Below are 23,200 nucleotides of genomic sequence, written 5' to 3' on the forward strand. Positions count from 1 at the left end.
GTGCAAATTCCACAATATTTCCAGGGAACAACTGTCCGACAACATTATCCGGTGGCAAACCCGTGAAAACTATTTACAACACATCCACCGAGAAAGCTTGAAGAGTTACACCCTATTCATTTTATCCACATATTTAAGACACTGTTCAATAGAATCATGTGGGCCATAAACTAATCCCCATTGCAATCTTCCTAGTACTCTCTCTTCAATGCAATGATTTGTGTTAATTCATCACATGCCTCTTCCAAGTGCACTAATGTTAGTAGTTAATTCTTACAATAATCTCTCATGCTCTCAAAGCTTTCTCTGTATTTTGGCTCAGTCAAAAATTCACTTTTAATCATTACCTATTCAGATTCTGACCAAAATTTATCCAAAAGCACATTTCAAATTCTACATAAGACAGTTCTTGACTAGAATTTTCATTTTCTCAGGATAGTGCTCCTTCTTCCAAAAACTTTTTAACAAACAGTTTTCAGACTACCTCAATCATCTGGTACAAAACTGTCTCTACGATGCTGAATAAAATATATTGGATGTAAATTACTAGACACTGAAAAACTTTACACTGGTTAATCTGCCCACATGCCACCACTATTACTAAAGAAATTTTTTAGTACCACCCCTTACTGTAATTCTACCAATTTCTTTGGCACATCAGCAAAGTTTCCTTCTAGCATGCTGTTGGGATGTTGTAACTGAATGTTACTATCTATTCAGCTCAAACATCCACGATATCAGAAAACATACTTCCTAGTATATTCACTTCAAGGCAGCACTACGTGCATGCTATCAATATCTAAACATACACTGCTGTGGCAAGACAGCACAAGAATAGAAATATGGCAACATAAGGTAAAAGCATACATAATTTATTAACATTGACTATTTACAATAAATGTACTTAACTTTCTAAGTGATGCATTGCACTGGGGTGTTATTTCTGATGCATTTGAGTGTAAATAACTTTGCTGTCTCTTGGCATTCTATGATTTAGTCATTATGACTGAAAATCCTTTTTAGACTCTTGTGTTTAGCTGTAGTGTTGCTCCATAAATACCAATTGCTGTTTCAGAACTGTAGTCGCTGCAGAACTTCGTAACTGTTTGTAGAAGAGGTGGAACTGTAATTGCTTCTGAATGGACCTCTTGGAATTGTGCTCTGTTGTGTAATTGCAGGAACTGTGGCAGAGCTATGTTGGGACTGAGGGAGTATCAGCAGGGTGTCATCTTTTGTACCTTTTGGCAGAATGCTCTCCATCTACGCTCATTAGTTGTGGAAGCAAAGTAGTCCAAGGTTAACAGTGCTACCTGTTGCAGCCGGCAACAGTATCAGCTGACGGATATGATTTGTCAGTGATGTGGTGTGAAACAAGCAAATATTCCTGATGAATGAGAGTCATCTGGAGGCAGCTGCTCTGAAATGAGAAGGTGCTTGGCATGATGTGAAGTTATGTACCTTTGTGGTGGTGACCGCTCGTAGTGTTGCTGTGAACCATTTGAACGATATAAACAGAACACCTAAAGATTATTTTTATGAACATCTACATCTGTTTTCGCTACCTTTTCTGCCATTTAACTTTACATCTATTTGAGATGTATTTTATTTATCGTTACAGCTGAGAAAAATCTAATTGATATTGCAAACTATCTTTTACTTCATTTAATCCCATGCTTAAACTATAATCCTCACTTCCAAATAGCTTCTGCACACCTCCAAAATTTGTTTTTATTAGACTCTTTTGGAAATTCTTTCTTGAAAACACTGATTCTGTTTTATACCTCATCCACCCAAATATCAAAATTTTTTAAACTGCTTTCAACACTAATTCTTTAATTCTCTGAATTCTACCATGAATTCCAAAAGTTATTTTCTTCTCTTCTGGTTAAAAAGTTTCAGTTTTGGCTATTTCACACTCTTTTGTGCCATAACTCCTGAAAACTGATTATTCTTTTGGGATTCCAGTGTTTCAATTTTACATGGTTCATTATTAATCACTAATTGTTCATGAAAATACTTCTACATCTACATACTCTGCAAGGTGGAGGGTACCACTACTACTACTAATCATTTACTTTCTTGTTCCACACACAAACAGAAGAAGGGAAAGAAAATGACCATCTCTATGCCTCCATATGCACCCTAATTTATCATATCTTATCTTCATGGCCTTTACGAAAAATGTATGTTGGTAAGAGTAGAATCGCTCTGCTGTCAGCTTCAAATGCCAGTTCTCTAAATTTTCTCAATAGTTTTCCTGAAAAAGAATGTTGCCTTTCCTGTAGGGATCCCCATTTGAGTTCCAAAAGAATCTCAATAATATCTGCATGTTGTTTGAACCCACCGGTAACACATCTAGCAGCCCGCCTCTGAATTGTGTCAATGTCTTCCTTCAGTCAGACGTAGTGTGGAGCCCAAATACTTAAGCAGTACTCAAGAACAGGTCACATTAGTGCCATATATGTGGTCTCCATTACAGATGAATCACAGCTTCCCAAAATTCTCCTAATAAACCGAAGTCAACCATTCACCTTCCTTACCACAGTCCTCACATGCTTGTTCCATTTCATATCGCTTTGCAACATCATGCCCAGATATTTAAATACCACAACTGTGTCAAGCAGGTCACTACTAATGCTGTATTCGAACATTATGAGTTTATTTGTCTTTCTTATCTGCATTAACTTACGTTTAGAGCTAGTTGTCATTCCTGACACCAACTAGAAGTCATCATGTGTCCTTGTACAATCACTCAACTTCAGCACCTTCCCAGACACCACAGTAATCAATCGAAGATTGCTGCCCACCCTGTCAGCCAGATCATTTATGTGTATAGAAGATAACAGCAGTCCTATCACACTTTTCTGTGGCACTCTGGATGATACCCTCGTCTGTGATGAATGCTCATCATTGAGGACAACAAGCTGGGTTGTATTACTATAGAAGTCTTTGAGCCACTAACATATCTTGAAGCCAATTCCATATGCTCATAGCTTTGTTAACAGTCTGCAATGGGACACCACATCAAATGCTTTTCAGAAATCTATAAATATGGAACCTGCCTGTTTCCCTACATCCATACTGTACACTGTATCATGTGAGAAAAGGGCAAGGCGAGTTTTGCCCAACCAAAGCCATTTAAAACCTTGCTGATTTGTGGACATAAGCTTTTTGGTGTCTAGGAAATTTATGATATTCAGACTCAGAATATATTCAAGAATTCTGCAGCAAAGTGATGTTCAGGACCTTGGTTTGTAATTTCCTGGATCTGTCTCTTACCTTTCTTGTATACAAGTATCACCTACCGTTTTTGCCAGTCACTTGGGACTTTGCTCTGGGTTAGAGACTTGCTAGAAAGGCCAGCTAAGTAAGAGACCAGTGCCAAAGAGTACTCTTTGTAAAACTCAATTTGGATTCCAACCAGACCTTTTGACTTATTTCTTTTTTTTTTTCTTCTTTTTTTTTCCAAATCTTTCAGTTGTTTCTCTACACCAGGGATGCTTATTATCATGTCATGCACAAGAGAGTCTGTGCGATGGTCAAATGACAGTATGTTTGTATGATTCTCCTGCAAGAATGATTCTTAAATGTGAAATTTAACTCTTTTACTTTTATTTCACTGTCATCAGCCACAGCACCAGACTGGAAACAAGTTACTGGATTGAAGCCTTAAAACCGCTTAGTGGTTTTACATAGGACCGAAATTTTTTTGGATTCTTGGCCAGACCTCTGGCTGAGGTATGATGGTGGTAGCAATTGTATTTTTTGCACATAGTTCTTTTCACAGATGCATGAATCTCTATTAACCTTTCCATGTCATCATTTGTGCATTCTCTTTTGAATCAAGAGTATTGCAGCCTTTGCTTTCTCATCATTTTCTGAATTTCACTGTTAAATCAAAGTGGCTCTTTTCTGTCCTTAATCCACTTACTATGCACTTAGTTTTCAGACAACAATTTACAGTCTTTTTAATCTTTTCCATAATTCCTCTATATCCATCTTACTAGAACTAAGTGATGTTAATTCATCATCTGAGTGAGATGCCAACAGCCACTTGTCTGCTAGAAAGAGCAGACATATGTCTGCTTGTGTCTGTACATGTGCGGATGGATATGTGTGTGTGTGTGTGTGTGTGTGTGTGTGTGTGTGTGTGTGTGTGTGCACGAGTGTATACCTGTCCTTTTTTCCCCCTAAGGTAAGTCTTCCCACTCCCGGGATTGGAATGACTCCTTACCCTCTCCCTTAAAACCCACATCCTTTCGTCTTTCCCTCTCCTTCCCTCTTTCCTGATGAAGCAACCGTGGGTTGCAAAAGCTTGAATTTTGTGTGTGTGTGTTTGTGTTTATTAGTGTGTCTATCAACATACCAACGCTTTCGTTTGGTAAGTTACATCGTCTTTGGCTATGTATTGCTAGGTGCTATGTATCATTGATCATATGGTGTAGCAACATACATTGCACAAGATCGAAATCCATAATGTTGCGATAAAATTGGAAGCATCACCATTTCCAACATTTACAAGCAACTAGCTATATCCTGGCCAGTCCATGTTATATGAAAACACCATCATCCTGTAATAAACATGGGTGAGTGTAACAGCCACCATAGCCTGGATACCCCCTACCAAAATGCTGCAGAAGGAATACATCCTTGGCTAATCCCAAAACAGTGAGGAATTGTGCCAAAACTTCCTCGAAAATGGTTATTAAGAAACAGTAGCCTCACACTTGGTGTGGTTTGATGACAAATATGAATGGTACAGTAGAAAGCCTGATTTTCAGACATAAAGTTGGTAAGCATTAACAGTAAAGAAACTTGGAAGCAGGGCTCCCACACATAAAGGAATAAGACAACATTTAATTTAAATGCTGTTGCTTCACATCTAGTAGCGACATCAAGAGAACCAAAAGACAAAGTGTGTACAATTAATGTGAAACGAGAACTCACAAGTAAACCTACCCAAGTGATACACTTTGATTTAGATCATCTTTGAAAGTGAAACACATCCTCAAAAAAGTTAAAAAAGTTGAGTTTAGTATTGTTCTGAATTAATACTGTTGAAATGGTAACAGATATTTTTTTAAAAAACTTTGAATAAACATCCTATAGTTTTTAAGGTATGTTACAATGGTGCACCCAGATCTGTTAAAAAAGTATTCTTTAAAAAAAGATCCTCTCCACTCCCCACTACTTTCATTTCAACATTTGGCTAATACCAAAAAGTGTAGCATCATTAATACCAAATTCAGCCTCATATGATGAAGTGGTATTTCAAAGGCACATTTGTCAGAAATAAGCTAAAATATCGCTATATTGCTGTACATGCACCTGATATGCATCTGCTTCAATGGCATTCTTTTTAAATGTGGTGTATCTTTTATTTTATTTTTTCCCAGTTATAACATTTTCAGATTTACTTATGTTTAGTTTGAAGTTGATTGTACATGGTTCTTGTATCATTATTGTAAATCTGTACAGTAATGAGGAAGTGCAGAATTGTATGGGTCAAACCAGTGCTGGATGCACTTTGATTTTGTACACCAAGCACATTGGAGAATTGCAATTTTGTGACAGGAGTTACAAATAGGATCACAGTTTTTACAGCAATAGTGAACAGGTGACTCACATTTAGGTGGTGTCTGTTCTACGTAACTATTCATGTACCGTTTATATTTAAAAAGGTTGGCAAACCTGGAAGAAGAAAACTGATTGTGAATGAAAGTTTGAATTTTTAGAATATTGTTTCTTAATTGCAAGTTAACATTGTAATTATATAATTTCATCTGAAAATATTTTCAAGAAAATTTCCCACGGGCAAAATTTATTTATGTCCAGTGGCTGAATCTTATTTATTTATTTATTTTTATTTGGTGCTGTGACATCTTGTGTGGATATAGAGTGAGTATACCAGTCATTCTGAGAGGAATTTTTTAAATATTAACCTCTTTGCCATGTTTATCAATTGTGCTAAAAATATTTATTTTGTTTTGCCTGGTCCATGAATCTAAATACTAGAGATTTTTCATTTGTAGTAGGTATATAAATCTCTTCAAACCATTTCCTTAGAAGCTCCATTCTCCATTTACCATACATAGAAGTCAACACAAGGATATTATCTGTGTTGTATATATCTTTTTCAACTTTTGGTCTGAACTTGCCATATTTTTCTTTCAGAACCAAGAGCAAAGGGGACATTAAATTTCTGCTTGCACCTGTATTGTATTCCTTTGTGTTAAGTATTCAGGGATTTTGCAAGAATTTCAACTTTGGATGCTCCCCTATAGGATAATGTTCACACTACATGCATTTCCAAATTGAAACCTTACTGGTCAGAATTATACATATTGACCTCTCCAATCAATAGTTTTCCATTTCACAGTCTCCACAACTTGATAAGCTCCACATCATGTGTTGGTACTGATTTATGCATGGCAATTTGAAATTTATCTAACAAATGCCTGGAAATATGAGGGCCATTCAGAAAGTAACCTCCGGTTGATTTAAAAAAATACACCAAGTTAAATAAAAATATTTTAATATATACATCTTACAACTACATCTTTGCACTATTTTTCTACATAGTCTCCATAGCGATTGAGGCACTTATCATATCTCTTCACAAGCTTTGAAATTCCTTCTGCATAAAAATCACCCGCTTGTGCCTGGAGCCAGCCTGTGACTGCATCTTTGAGCTCTTCGTCGTCATCAAACCGCTGTGACCCGAGCCATTTCTTCAAATGCATGAAGAGGTGTTAATCACTTGGCGCCAGGTCTGGGCTGTAAGGTGGATGGTTGATAACGTCCCATTTGAAGGACTCAAGAAGGGCCGTTGTTCTGCGAGCAGAGTGAGGACGGGCGTTATCGTGCAAAAAAACGATACCGGAAGTCAGCATACCACGGCGTTTGTTCTGTATAGCCCGTCGTAACTTTTTTATTGTTTCACAGTACACATCTTGATTAATGGTCGTACCACGTTCCATGAATTCAACCAACAACACCCCTTTGGCATCCCAAAACACCGTTGCCATCAGTTTTCTGGCAGAAAAATCTTGCGAGGCTTTTCTTGGTTTGGTAGGCGAATTTGAATGTGCCCACATCTTTGATTGTTCTTTTGTCTCAGGGTTCACGTACTTAATCCAGGTTTCGTCACCGGTCACAATTCTATTTAACAATGGTTCTCCTTCGTCCTCATAACGTGACAGAAAGTCTAATGCAGAGGCCATTCTTTGAGTTTTGTGGTGGTCGGTAAGAATTTTGGGCACCCATCATGCACAGAACTTACGGTAACCCAATCTTGCTGTCACTATCTCGTACAAGAGAGTCTTATAAATCTGTGGAAAACCGACATTGAGAAACGTCGATTTTCACGAACTTTTGCATCAACTGTCTGAACAAGTTCGTCAGTCACCAATGATGGTCTACCACTCCTCTCTTCATCATGAACGTTTTCTCGTCCACTTTTAAATGAACGTACCCATTCACGGACAACTCCTTCACTCATAACTCTTGGTCCGTACACGGCACAAAGCTCACGATGAATAGCTGCTGCAGAATATCCTTTGGCTGTAAAAAACCTTATGACAGCACGCACTTCACATTTGGCGGGGTTTTCTCTTGCAGCACACATTTCAAACTGCCACAAAAACTAAACTAGTGCAGGTACAACGTTCACTCGACCACGGCTTGATGCCGACTGACCTGTTGAGTGCATGAACGCACAGATGGCGTCGCTACTCCCCCCACAACCCGCACTGTGACCAATCGGAGGTTACTTTCTGAGCCGCCCTCGTATGTAATAATTTTTCATTTGTCATCCCACCTGCAGCAATTTGTGCTTGCCATTTACAAAGATCTTTTCTCTTTTTGACTTTTATGTATCTATGTTTTATAGTTTCATATTTGTTTTTACCAGAGTGCCAAAATGTAATGGCTTTTTGTTTATAATCAAGATAAATGTCATGTTTTGCTTTTTTATCATCTTTTACTGTTTCTTCATAATGTTCTTCAATTAGGTTAGGATCTGAAATTACACTTTCAGCTTCAAAACATAAACTAGTATGACTTCCCATAAATATATCAGTGTCAATAGCAGCTTCAATCAAATTTTCTGTGATGGAAAAGTAATTTCTCCTTTAGCGATAATAGTTTCCACATTATATTGTGGCTGATCAACCTTTGTACATAACAAATGCAAAATATTTTTTGGGTTCACAGACATTTTCCCTATATACTGTACTGTTTCTCCTGTATGGACGTGGGTTTAAAAAAAAATTGCAACTAAATATTGTGATAAATTTTATAAATAATCGACAAGCATGCCAAAGAAGAAGAGATAGAACTACAATGGACATGTTATTCCATGGACTCTTGCGCTTCTATGCATGAACTATTTTTCCTTTGTCTGTCACTTATCTTATCTGCTTGGATTTGGACCTAAGAGGACGTTCTTGTGTAAAGCTCATCTTGCTGTACCAGGTTATAATGTAAGTTGTACTTAAAACCCGAAAAATATAATGGTTATTTTGTCAAAAGAATTTGTGTCGGTTGTCAATCAATTGATAGTCTGATACCTTTATTGTCTTAAGTAGATATGGTCCTTAACAAAGAATTTTCATTGTTAGGCGCCATCTTAGAAAAATCTTTAACATTTTTCTTTTAGCTCAACTACGAGACGTGCCGTTGGTTAGGACAATTAACTTTACTTCAGATCCCACGAGACCAGAGGCAGCTACTAATAATTTGACAATTTTATTTACAGATTTTTCTTTATATAATGAGATAACATCCCAGGCAGAAAAGGTCTGGTCACAGGATTCCAGTTCCATTATAGGATTTCATTTGTAGATGCTACTCTTGTTATCTTATATTGGGGAATCGACATGAAACCACGATAAGTTACATATTACAGTAGTGTTCATTGAACAGACTTGGCAAATGTTCTCTGGTGCAATAGGCACATCCGTAGTGTTGGGAAATAAGAAAAGGACAATTAATTATCGATGATTATGTAACCACCCTGAGAACTGAGCTAGTTACTGAGTGCTTATACAAGTCGGGCTAAATTAAACAACATATTACACTGTTAATAATATTCCTACATTAGTTAGTTTTATGCTGAGCCATTGCATTAATGTGTGTTTCTTTTTTGTATAAGCCATGGCTCATATTTTATTTTATTACATTACACTAATAGTCACAAAACAAATAAAATTTTTTATTTTATTACATTACAATACATAATTGTGTGTGTGTGTGAATAGACTGTATGTCCAACACTTGTCACACCGGCAGTACAATGAGTATTGAGAACTAAGCATCCCAGCCTGCAGAGCTTCCCTCACACCACTTGTTTGTTATTCCACTGCCCATGCACCTGTGTAAGATTGATTGGCCAAGAGAAAGAGATGGAAATCATCTCTGCCGTCCCACTTCTGTCATGAAATCACATTTGTCTGAGTGCTTAGTGCATAAAATCAAAGAGCATTCAGCATTTTTTTTTTTTTTTTAGTCAGACAATTCTGCATTTACTCATTTTCCTCGTTACTGTACAGTTTTACAATAATATTACATCAATAATGCACAAACAATTTCAAATGAACCTAAGTTAAATCTGAAAGGGTTACAACTTGGAAAAAGGAGTACACCAAATGTAAAAAGAAATATAAAACAACATATTTTATATTTTGTAAAATATATAGAACAGTATATGTATAACATACACTTATTCATCTGGGAATGACCTATTAAACAACCCAACATGGCATGTGGAATTGAAGGGAAGACTTATCACGTGTGTGCACACCAATATAGAGATATTTTAGCCTATTTTTGACAAATGCATCTTTGGAATGCCACTGCATCCTTTAGTATTAACAATGCTTTACATTTTGCTACTACTCAAATGTTGAAATGAAAAACAAAATAGTGTAGGGGGGAGGGCAAGGGATTGCAAAAATAATGGCTTTTGACAAATTTGGGTGCACCATTATAAAGTACATTAAAAACCACAGAACTTTTATTTGAAGCTTTTTTTGTATCTGTTTCCATTTAATGATATTCATTCAGAAATATTAAACTCAGTTTTTAGCAAGGGGGCGCATCACATCCTTAATGGCCGTATGGGCACATATAAAAAAAATGTGTGTGTTTTATTTTGGTCTACTCTACAACATATTCAAAGCCAATCAAAATCAAATTGTATGCCTTGGGTAGCTTGACTTGTCAGAACTGTAAAAGCGAAAGCCACTGAAACTGAAAAAATTCTTTCCCTCACAAGTTTCAACAATGCTTAAACATGTCAAGCCAGTAAGAGCTGCAGGTTTTGATGATATCCATCGTGCGTTCATAATAAAGTGTGGCAAATACACAAAAGTATGGATGTCTCATTTCTCCATGGACATTATGCAAAATGACAATATACCACAAGAATTTAAACATTCAGAGGTAACTGCTATGCTAAATCTGAGCAACCCCCCCCCCCCTCATAAACTAATAGCCCTGCTATCTGTGACCTAAAGCTACTAGAGCAACATATCAATAATAGGATCAGTTCCAGTAAGATGGGCACTGAGGTTATGGGTGAAGTTTAAACAGATTGTAAATCATGCTCCGAACAAGTGTATAGTTAGTAAGTGGCTTAAAAGCAGAAAGAACCACCACAGTTTAACAACAAATTTCAGAATATGCTGTGGAAGCAAAGGCTGTCACACTCTTGGCTCAAAAGAGAATGCACAAATGATGACAGGCAGAGGTTACTAGAGATTTGTGTATCTTGGCAAACTTACAAAAATTGCCACCATCATACCTTAGCAAAAGATCTGGCCAAGAACCAAAGAAAATTCTGGTCTTATGTAAAAGCACTAAGCATGTTTAAGGCTTCCATCCATACACTGATGCCCCATCTGGAGTGGTGGTTGAAGACAGTGAAATGAAAGCAAGAGAGTTAAATGTTGTGTTTAAGAAATAATTTATATGGGAGAATCATATAAACATACTGTCATTTGACAGTCATGCAGACTCCCTTATGGATGACATAGTAATAAGCATCCCTGGTGTAGAGGAACAGCTGAAAGAGTTGAAGACAAATAAGTCATCTGGTAAGGATAGAATCTCAATTTGCTTTTACGCGTAGTACTCAATGGCATTGGCCTCTTACTTAGTTTGCATTTATCATGACTCTCTCACTCAGCAAAGAGTCTAAGTGACTGGATAAAAGCACAGGCGATTCCAGTATATAAAAAGGTTAAAAGAGCAGACCCACAGAGTTACAGACCTATATCCTTAACATCAGTTTGCTTCAGAATTCTTGAATATATTTTGAGTTCATATATAATAAATTTTGTAGAGACTCAGAAGCTTATATCCATAAATCAGCACTGTTTTAGAAAGCATCAGTCTTGCAAAACTCTGCTCCTTTCTCAGATAATACATTGTAAACTATGGACAAAGGGCAATAGGCAGAGTCCAAATTTCTAGATTTCTGAATAGCATTTCACACAATGCCTTACTGCAAACTGTTAATGAAGGTATGAGTATACGGAATAGGTGCCCAGATATAGAGTGGCTCAGATGCTTCTTAAGTAATAGAGCCCGTTGTTGCCCTCGATAATGTGTCTACATCAGAGGCTTGGGTATCATCTGGAGTTCCCCTGAGAAGCCTGACATGACTGCTGTTATTTTCTATACACATAAATGATCTGGCAGGCCTGGTGGGCAGCAATCTGCAGTTTTTTTGCTAATGATGTTGTGATGTACAGGAAGGTGTCAACGTTGAGCGGCTGCAGGAGGCTACAAGGTGATTTAGACAAAAATTCTAGTTGGTGTGATGAATGACAGCTAGCTATAAATGTAGAAGAATGTAAGTTAATGTAGGTGAGTGGGAAAAACAAACCCTTAGTGTTTGAATGCAGCCTGCTTGACACAGGCAAATCATTTAAATATCTGAGTATGATGCTGCAAAGCAGTACAAAATGGAATGATCATGTGAGGATTAAGGTAGGGAAGGCAAATGGTTGACTTTGATTTATTGGGAAAATTTTTGGAAAGTGTGGTTAATCTGTAAAGCAGACCACATATAGGACACTGGTACAACCTACTTTTGATTATTACTTGAGTGTTTGGAATCCATACCAGGTTAGATTAAAAGAAGATGTAAAGCAATTCAGAAGTGGGCTGCTAGATTTGTCACTGACAGATTCAAACAACATGCAGATATTATGGAAATGCTTTGGGAACTCAAATGGTATTCCCTGAAGAGAAGGAGATGTTCTTTATGAGGACCACTATTGAGAAAATTTGGAGAACCAACTTTTGAAGCTGACTGCTGAACAATTCTACTCCGACCAATATACATTTTACATAAGGACCATGAACATAATATATGAGAAATTAGGGCTCAAATGGAGGCATATAGACAGTCATTTTTCCCTCACTTTGTTTGCAAGTGGAGCAAGAGAAGAAACAATTACTTGTGTTGTGGCTTACAGAGTATGTATGTAAAATTCTTTAATTGTATATCTAAAAACAAAGATTTTGAGACTTACCAAACAAAAGCGCTGGTAGGTCGATAGACACACAAACAAACACAAACATACACACAAAATACAAGCTTTCGCAACAAACAGTTGCTTCATCAGGAAAGAGGGAAGGAGAGGGAAAGACGAAAGGATGTGGGTTTTAAGGGAGAGGGTAAGGAGTCATTCCAATCCCGGGAGTGGAAAGACTTACCTCAGGGGGGAAAAAGGACAGGTATACACTTGCACACGCATACATATCCATCCGCACACACACAGACACAAGCAGACATTTGTAAAGGCAAAGAGTTTGGGCAGAGATGTCAGTTGAGGCGGAAGTAAAGAGGCAAAGATGTTGTTGAAAGACAGGTGAGGTATGAGTGGTGGCAACTTGAAATTAGCGGAGGTTGAGGCCTGGTGGATAACGGGAAGAGAGGATATACTGAAGGGCAAGTTCCCATCTCCGGAGTTCTGACAGGTTGGTGTTAGTGGGAAGTATCCAGATAACCCGGACGGTGTAACACTGTGCCAAGATGTGCTGGCCGTGCACCAAGGCATGTTTAGCCACAGGGTGATCCTCATTACCAACAAACACTGTCTGCCTGTGTCCATTCATGTGAATGGACAGTTTGTTGCTGGTCATTCCCACATAGAAAGCTTCACAGTGTAGGCAGGTCAGTTGGTAAATTACGTGGGTGCTTTCACGTGTGGCTCTGCCTTTGATAGTGTACACCTTCCGGGTTACAGGACTGGAGTAGGTGGTTGTGGGAGGGTGCATGGGACAGGTTTTACACCGGGGGCGGATGCAAGGGTAGGAGCCAGAGGGTAGGGAAGGTGGTTTGGGGATTTCATAGGGATGAACTAAGAGGTTATGAAGGTTAGGTGGATGACAGAAAGACACTCTTGGTCGAGTGGGGAGGATTTCATGAAGGATGGATCTCATTTCAAGGCAGGATTTGAGAAAGTCGTATCCCTGCTGGAGAGCCACATTCAGAGTCTGATTCAGTCCTGGAAAGTATCCTGTCACAATTGGGGCACTTTTGGGGTTCTTCTGTGGGAGGTTCTGGGTTTGAAGGGATGAGGAAGTGGGTCTGGTTATTTGCTTCTGTACCAGGTCGGGAGGGTAGTTGCGGGATGAGAAAGCTATTTTCAGGTTGTTGGTGTAATGGTTCAGGGATTCCGGAGTCTAGCAGATTCATTTGCCACGAAGACCTAGGCTGTAGGGAAAGGACCGTTTGATGTGGAATGTGTGGCAGCTGTCATAATGGAGGTACTGTTGCTTGTTGGTAGGTTTGATGTGGACGGACGTGTGAAGCTGGCCATTGGACAGATGGAGGTCAACGTCCCACTTCCAGCTCCACTCCCTCCAAAACCTCAAAATTCCAATCAACACAATCTGGAACTACAACACCCTAATTCAGTAGTTAACCTTTCCTCCAAACCTCTCTCCCAATCTGAAACCTCAGTCCTATCCAAAGGCCTCACCTTCAGCCCCACTCCCAGATTCAACCAAACAGCCTTTGTCAAATATTTACTGTCCTACACTCGTACTCTCTGCTGGAAATATCACTTTGCCACGAAGAAAAATGATCCTAATCCTACTCCTAATGATCCAACTCCCCAAGACACTATCCAAATTGAACCCTGCCTGTAACAGTTCCGTCCTCCGTCACAGCGGGACCCACCTCCTCTTCCTCAAAATCACCCCCTCCAAACCTTCCAGGAATTTCTGACTTCCATCCTTGCCTCTCAATCCTTCATAAAAAACCTTAATCCTACTCCCAACATCACCACTGCTGAAGCCCAAGTTATCCGTGATCTGAAGGCTGAGCGTTCCATCGTCATTCTTCCGGCGGACAAGGGTTCCACGACAGTGGTACTTGATCGTCGGGAGTATGTGGCTGAGGGTCTGTGTCAGCTTTCAGACAACACCACATACAAAGTTTGCCAAGGTAATCCCATTCCTGATGTCCAGGCGGAGCTTCAAGGAATCCTCAGAACCATAGGCCCCCTACAAAACCTTTCACCTGACTCCATCAACCTCCTGACCCCACCAACACCCTGCACCCCTACCTTCTACCTTCTTCCTAAAATTCACAAACCCAATCACCCTGGCCGCCCCATTGTAGCTGGTTACCAAGCCCCCACAGAACGTATCTCTGCCTACGTAGATCAACACCTTCAACCCATTACATGCAGTCTCCCGTCCTTCATCAAGGACACCAACCACTTTCTCAAATGCCTGGAATCCTTACCCAGTTTGTTACCCCCGGAAGCCATCCTTGTAACCATTGATGCCACTTCCTTATACACAAATATTCCGCATGTCCAGGGTCTTGCTGTGATGGAGCACTTCCTTTCACGCCAATCACCTGCCGCCCTACCTAAAACCTCTTTCCTCATTACCTTAGCCAGCTTCATCCTGACCCACCACTTCTTCACTTTTGAAGGCCAGACATACCAACAATTAAAGGGAACAGCCATGGTTACCAGGATGGCCCCCTCGTACGTCAACCTATTCATGGTCACTTAGAGGAAGCCTTCTTGGTTACCCAGGCCTGCAAACCCAAAGTTTGGTACAGATTTATTGATGACATCTTCATGATCTGGACTCACAGTGAAGAAGAACTCCAAAATTTCCACTCCAACCTCAACTGCTTTGGTTCCATCAGATTCACCTGGTCCTACTCTAAATCCCATGCCACTTTCCTTGACGTTGACCTCCATCTGTCCAATGGCCAGCTTCACACGTCCGTCCACATCAAACCCACCAACAAGCAACAGTACCTCCATTATGACAGCTGCCACACATTCCACATCAAGCAGTCCCTTCCCTACAGCCTAGGTCTTTGTGGCAAATGAATCTGCTCCAGTCTGGAATCCCTGAACCATTACACCAACAACCTGAAAACAGCTTTCGCATCCCGCAACTACCCTCCCGACCTGGTACAGAAGCAAATAACTAGAGCCACTTCCTCATCCCTTCAAACCCAGAACCTCCCACAGAAGAACCCCAAAAGTGCCCCAATTGTGACAAGATACTTTCCGGGACTGGATCAGACTCTGAATGTGGCTCTCCAGCAGGGATACGGCTTCCTCAAATCCTGCCCTGAAATGAGATCCATCCTTCATGAAATCCTCCCCACTCGACCAAGAGTGTCTTTCTGCCATCCACCTAACCTTCATAACCTCTTAGTTCATCCCTATGAAATCCCCAAACCACCTTCCCTACCCTCTGGCTCCTACCCTTGCATCCGCCCCCGGTGTAAAACCTGTCCCATGCACCCTCCCACAACCACCTACTCCAGTCCTGTAACCCAGAAGGTGTACACTATCAAAGGCAGAGCCACACGTGAAAGCACCCACGTAATTTACCAACTGACCTGCCTACACTGTGAAGCTTTCTATGTGGGAATGACCAGCAACAAACTGTCCATTCGCATGAATGGACACAGGCAGACAGTGTTTGTTGGTAATGAGGATCACCCTGTGGCTAAACATGCCTTGGTGCACGGCCAGCACATCTTGGCACAGTGTTACACCGTCCAGGTTATCTGGATACTTCCCACTAACACCAACCTGTCAGAACTCCGGAGATGGGAACTTGCCCTTCAGTATATCCTCTCTTCCCATTATCCACCAGGCCTCAACCTCCGCTAATTTCAAGTTGCCACCACTCATACCTCACCTGTCTTTCAACAACATCTTTGCCTCTTTACTTCCGCCTCAACTGACATCTCTGCCCAAACTCTTTGCCTTTACAAATGTCTGCTTGTGTCTGCGTATGTGCGGATGGATATGTGTGTGTGCGAGTGTATACCTGTCCTTTTTCCCCCCTGAGGTAAGTCTTTCCGCTCCCGGGATTGGAATGACTCCTTACCCTCTCCCTTAAAACCCACATCCTTTCGTCTTTCCCTCTCCTTCCCTCTTTCCTGGTGAAGCAACTGTTTGTTGCAAAAGCTTGAATTTTGTGTGTATGTTTGTGTTTGTTTGTGTGTCTATCGACCTGCTAGCGCTTTTGTTTGGTAAGTCTCAAAATCTTTGTTTTTAGATATATTTCCCCTCGTGGAATGTTTCCCTCTATTATATTCATATCATAAATTATTTAATTGGATAGATAGGATGTATGTAGATGTAGATATAGATGTAATATCAGTTGAAAAAACAGGCTTCTGGCCAGAGCAGTGCTGCACACATCAAGTTATGTCAGTTACTACCTACACTGAAGCAATATTTCAAAGAAAACTTAAAACTGCAGTTCTGTTCATTGACCTCCCTGAGGTTTATGATATAGTGTGGAGAGAAGATGCGATACACGAGCTTCTTCACATAATTCCCTGCAAACCAACAGCTCAGCTAATCAACATACACTAATTCATTGAGTGTTCCAAATAGCATGTGACCCAACTTCATTTCCCCAAGAAAATTACAGAATAGTCTACTGCAGGAATCATTCCTTGGCCCACTACTCTTCAGTCTGTATACTGCACAGATGCCAAAAACAAAATCAAAGAAGTTTGCTTATACTGATGAGTGAGTACTTGCAACAAGGTGTAGCTCAATAGAATCATCAGAAGAAATCCCTATAGTGGATGTAGACATAGTGGGAAAGTACTTTTGCTAATGTAAACCAGTCAAATGGCACCCAATTGGAGGTTTCCTGCTTCCACCTAAATAATGGACTCATTGAAGGAACATCAATATATAGTTCAGAAACATTACACTTACTAACAATAAAACACCAAAATACCTCAGTGTAACCATTGATATGACTGTATCTTTTACAGAGCATGTAACGAAAACAGCTAAATAGTTGAAAACAAGAAACAACTTCATCTAAAACTATGTTATAGAACCTGGGGAGTATTAGCACCCACCCTGCACTCTTCTGCTGTAGGTCTTGTCGTGACGTCCAGCTAAATAACATCCAGAGAATGATTGCTGGTGTTATCAAATCAACTCTTATACAGTAGCTACCCGTACTATGCCACATTGCACCCATCTCAACTATGACATACAGATGTTCTCACAATGAGTGTAAAAAGCTCGTTGATAATATAAATCTACCAGTCCATGAAGATATTGGTGACGCAAACACTAACTGACTGTGCTGTATGTAACTACCAACCAAAATATCAGAGGTCATTGTGGAAGACGTGTTCAATCTTACAAATGCATGGACTCAAGAATGGACCAGACAACAAAATAATAATACACCATATGTCACCCAAAAATTGCAAGCATTTGACTTGTCTTGCAAACCATAGTCATAAACAAAACTAGAACCAAACATGGCAGCTGTGCCTTTTTTCTTTTTTTCATTTTTCTTTTTTTTCCTTTTTCCCCCCAAAAATGGAGTAAGCATCAATTCCCACTTGTGATTGTGAATATCCGTAGCCCACCAGGCACAGCAGAAAAGAATGTACCACAGGATTATGTGACAGTAGGCAGGAAGACTTCCTGCTGGCAACTCCATAGTTGACAGATTATACACTCCTGGAAATGGAAAAAAGAACACATTGACACCGGTGTGTCAGACCCACCATACTTGCTCCGGACACTGCGAGAGGGCTGTACAAGCAATGATCACACGCACGGCACAGCGGACACACCAGGAACCGCGGTGTTGGCCGTCGAATGGCGCTAGCTGCGCAGCATTTGTGCACCGCCGCCGTCAGTGTCAGCCAGTTTGCCGTGGCATACGGAGCTCCATCGCAGTCTTTAACACTGGTAGCATGCCGCGACAGCATGGACGTGAACCGTATGTGCAGTTGACGGACTTTGAGCGAGGGCGTATAGTGGGCATGCGGGAGGCCGGGTGGACGTACCGCCGAATTGCTCAACACGTGGGGCGTGAGGTCTCCACAGTACATCGATGTTGTCGCCAGTGGTCGGCGGAAGGTGCACGTGCCCGTCGACCTGGGACCGGACCGCAGCGACGCACGGATGCACGCCAAGACCGTAGGATCCTACGCAGTGCCGTAGGGGACCGCACCGCCACTTCCCAGCAAATTAGGGACACTGTTGCTCCTGGGGTATCGGCGAGGAACATTCGCAACCGTCTCCATGAAGCTGGGCTACGGTCCCGCACACCGTTAGGCCGTCTTCCGCTCACGCCCCAACATCGTGCAGCCCGCCTCCAGTGGTGTCGCGACAGGCGTGAATGGAGGGACGAATGGAGACGTGTCGTCTTCAGCGATGAGAGTCGCTTCTGCCTTGGTGCCAATGATGGTCGTATGCGTGTTTGGCGCCGTGCAGGTGAGCGCCACAATCAGGACTGCATACGACCGAGGCACACAGGGCCAACACCCGGCATCATGGTGTGGGGAGCGATCTCCTACACTGGCCGTACACCATTGGTGATCGTCGAGGGGACACTGAATAGTGCACGGTACATCCAAACCGTCATCGAACCCATCGTTCTACCATTCCTAGACCGGCAAGGGAACTTGCTGTTCCAACAGGACAATGCGCGTCCGCATGTATCCCGTGCCACCCAACGTGCTCTAGAAGGTGTAAGTCAACTACCCTGGCCAGCTAGATCTCCGGATCTGTCCCCCATTGAGCATGTTTGGGACTGGATGAAGCGTCGTCTCACGCGGTCTGCACGTCCAGCACGAACGCTGGTCCAACTGAGGCGCCAGGTGGAAATGGCATGGCAAGCCATTCCACAGGACTACATCCAGCATATCTACGATCGTCTCCATGGGAGAATATCAGCCTGCATTGCTGCGAAAGGTGGATATACACTGTACTAGTGCCGACATTGTGCATGCTCTGTTGCCTGTGTCTATGTGCCTGTGGTTCTGTCAGTGTGATCATGTGATGTATCTGACCCCAGGAATGTGCAATAAAGTTTCCCCTTCCTGGGACAATGAATTCACGGTGTTCTTATTTCAATTTCCAGGAGTGTGTGTTATACTACACATTCTAAGTCATTTTTTTTATGGATCAAAAAGCCATATGATGAATAGTGTTGGGAGGAGTGGTGGCAGAATCAAGTGAGATTTCTGTGAAACTGTTCTCAGAAAAATGTTGAAAAGCTACCCAGGGAGAACAGCGGAATCTTATACCAGTTCTTCCTCACTCTACTACATTTGTTAAGCATGATCAGTTTTGATGCACTGTATGAACAAACAAATTATTTGCATTGTAAAGTTTTTGAATGGAATAGTTAACATTTGTTCTCTTTTACAGCTTGATTACTATGAGAAAAAACTGCAGAGAACACATCAAAAAGTATTTGTCAGCTACAAAACAAAAGTAGCTCGAACTATGTTCATTATTTTAGTAGTCTTTGTGATATGCAGAGGTCCTTACACTGCTCTTATATTTGAAAGATATGTCTGGCAAGCACTAAGTCAAATGAATCAAGTAAGTATGAATTTGAATGGTTTTTTTCTAATTTTTTGGTAGAAGTAGTACCAAGCTTCCAGATTTTTAGGAGTAAAGTACTGCTTTCATTATTATACGATTAGTGGGAACTTTTAGAAACAATTAATGAATGTTAGACTATGGCATCATAGGTCTCAGGTTTAATCCCTGCTCAGTCCTGTGTTTTAATCTGTCACTTATCACTTCTTTCATCTGTAGCAATGTTAACATGAAAAATACTGATTTACCCAATGGCTCAGAATCCATATTAAACTGTAGGTTCTCCTATAACCAGTTGGAGGCAGACAAGGTGTACCACCTCTAATAGGACCATGCCTAGTAAAGTGCTGTGCTCATCAAACCAATCTTTGGGTTGATGGCAGCTTTACTTAAATTTAGTGCTGTTACCATTTTATGCATTTCAACTTGAAGAGTAATGTTCAATGTGTGAAATGCGTCAAAGATCAACATGGTTTGAGTGAGACAGCTACAAAATGAAGTTATTCTTCTAACATGGAAATTAAGTAGCACTTGGTTGTATTTGCCATAGTGGCATGGAGCAATAGTAAGTAGTCAGAATATAGTACATAGTATTCATCTACATCTGCATCTATATCTACATCTACATTCATAGAGTCTCACATGTACATAATATGTATTAATGTGCATGTGAGGCTCTATAATAAATACTATACTAAAGAGTGATTATCTGTGATGATGCATTGCCATAAACAAGGATATATGCAGTAAATGGTAGTAAAACACAAATTATCATTTTTGATTAAACCCACTGTTAATGAAAAGCTGCAGCATTTGTGTACATATTCCAGCTTTTGAGTATATGTAAGAATAATATGAAGAAGGAATGAAGGACAATATCAGTTTGAAGGAGTAGTAAGAAAGAAGCAGTAATTAAAAATTCCAATCTAACTGCAGATAAATTACAGGTAGTGTTACAAGCAATATGTGCCTTTACTGTTAACATTAATATTTCACAAACTGTCAGCAGAAATATGGTGGAAGGTAACATAATAATAATGATAATAATGATTAATAATAATAATAATTCCATGTTGCTCAGTAGCCTGGTGCAAGTCTTTCAGTTGGATGCCACTTTGGTGATTTGTGTGTCCCTAACGTACCCCAGTAATACTACTGGGTTAAGGGAATCATCAGTTTAATGTGGAATTCAAATTGATTGTCACTCCTGGTGAATCTTCACATCACTGAGAGGTGAAGGCTATATTAAAGGGAGACTGAACTATTTTGTGGTATGGGCTGGGATTGAATACTGTGACCTTTTCGGTTCCAGTCATGCACTTCATCACACACAGGCAAAACGGGGAAGGTACATGATGCCCAATACTAAACATTTTCCCACCCCCTGTTCCAAACTGCAGTAGAAAAGAAGATTGTGTGTACACTTTCATTTGTGAACATACATAATGGGTGTATGGGGTAAAATATATTGTTCAGCTTCTCCATGAAGACATAGATCCAACTGATTCTACTGTTGCTTCCTTGCTCTGTATTCCAGTAGTTTATCAATCAGCTGTATGATGCTCTCCTGCTTAATAAAACTTTTGAGAAACCACAAAGTTCTTTGAGGCTAATTATCCTTGGTAATGATCCCAGAACATTGAAAGTATTTGAGAATGTCTTGAGTGGACTTACATAAGTAATTTCTTTTGTAAGTGAACCATGCCTTTTGTGGATTTTGATGGTGGTCACCATCTGGAGATTGCTTCTGTTACTATTATGTACACATGGGTATTCCATCTAAGTTTGTTGAATGTGATCGATAATTATATAATCATTGTACCTTATCCTTCTTATGTACCACATCTTCTGTTCTCAGATATTGTCATATTTATTTGTTATTTACATCCATTAAATAATATTTGCTGATCTCAAGCAATTGGCCCTCTTTTAACTGAACTTTTTTAAATTGTGTTACATACCTCTGTATATACTAATATCTGTCAAAAATCCAACACCAAGGAGGATACCTATGAATGAAATTAATTTTACACCACAGATTAGGTACAGGAATATAAAGAAATAATTATTAATACATCTAAAAACAAAGATGATGTAACTTACCAAACGAAAGCTTTGGTACATCGATGGAGACACTAACAAACACAAACACACACTCAAAATTCAAGCTTTCGCAACCCACGGTTGCTTCATCAGGAAAGAGGGAAGGAGAGGGGAAGACGAAAGGATGTGGATTTTAAGGGTGAGGGTAAGGAGTCATTCCAATCCTGGGAGTGGAAAGACTTACCTTAGGGGGAAAAAGGGACAGGTATACACTCACACACACACACATATCCATCTGCACATCCTTTACGTATGTCTGCTTGTGTCTGTATATGTGTAGATGGATATGTGTGTGTGTGCGAGTGTATACCTGTCCCTTTTTCCCCCTAAGGTAAGTCTTTCCGCTCCCGGGTGTGGAATGACTCCTTACCCTCTCCCTTAAAACCCACATCCTTTTGTCTTTCCCTCTCCTTCCCTCTTTCCTGATGAAACAACCATGGGTTGCGAAAGCTTGAATTTTGTGTGTGTGTTTCTGTTTGTTAGTGTCTCTATCGACGTACCAAAGCTTTCGTTTGGTAAGTTACATCATCTTTGTTTTTAGATATATTTTTCCCATATGGAATGTTTCCCTCTATTATATTCATATCATTGAAATAATTATTAATATACAACTGTACATGGTGTCTCATTTTTAGGGCTGAATGTAGTAGAAACTGCCTTATGTTGCAATCAGTGCCTCTAAATATTGTGGTTCGGTGTCAAAGTCAGCTCAGAATGTTACTGAATAATCATCTATCCTATGGTTTACATGCAAGTCCGAAAAGTGTCATCAGTGATTACTGGAGGATTTTGATTAACTATTTCCCAGACGTTTCTTATAGGTGATATGTGAGGTAAATTTACAGACCAGGAGGTACCAACTGTTCTTCAGAGATGACTTGCACGTTCAACACCTTATGTAACCAGGCACTGTTCTGCTGAAGTATTGCGACTGTAGTTGCCTGAAAGAGGTGTTTGGGTATCAAAAACTGGTGTAGCAGATGCTACTCAAATTACCCTTAATATGTTAGAGCCAAGCCTCATAATATAAAATGTTTCTTTGTTGACTATTTTAAATATGTAACACATAAATTTTATCATAATGAATGTTCTGGAGTGTACAATACAGATGTAACTGCTTTGTAACTGAATTGCTTATTTCTAAAGGGTGTCAACTCATGAATGACAAATTATTCAGGAGGAAGAAAAACATTTCACAGTCTTGTTTACTA

General features: G+C 40.1%; 1 protein-coding gene across 1 annotated transcript in view; it reads left to right on the forward strand.

Moving 5' to 3' along the window:
- Nucleotides 1-23,200, forward strand: part of LOC124594326 (G-protein coupled receptor 54) — a 78,608-nt gene that overhangs the window by 49,567 nt on the left and 5,841 nt on the right. Inside the window, exon 6 of the mRNA XM_047132688.1 lies at nt 19,710-19,886. Coding sequence (XP_046988644.1) covers nt 19,710-19,886 — 177 coding nt within the window. The remainder of the gene's footprint in view (nt 1-19,709; nt 19,887-23,200) is intronic.

Source organism: Schistocerca americana, chromosome 2 (genome assembly GCF_021461395.2).
Source record: "Schistocerca americana isolate TAMUIC-IGC-003095 chromosome 2, iqSchAmer2.1, whole genome shotgun sequence".
NCBI classification, from domain to species: Eukaryota; Metazoa; Arthropoda; class Insecta; order Orthoptera; family Acrididae; genus Schistocerca; species Schistocerca americana.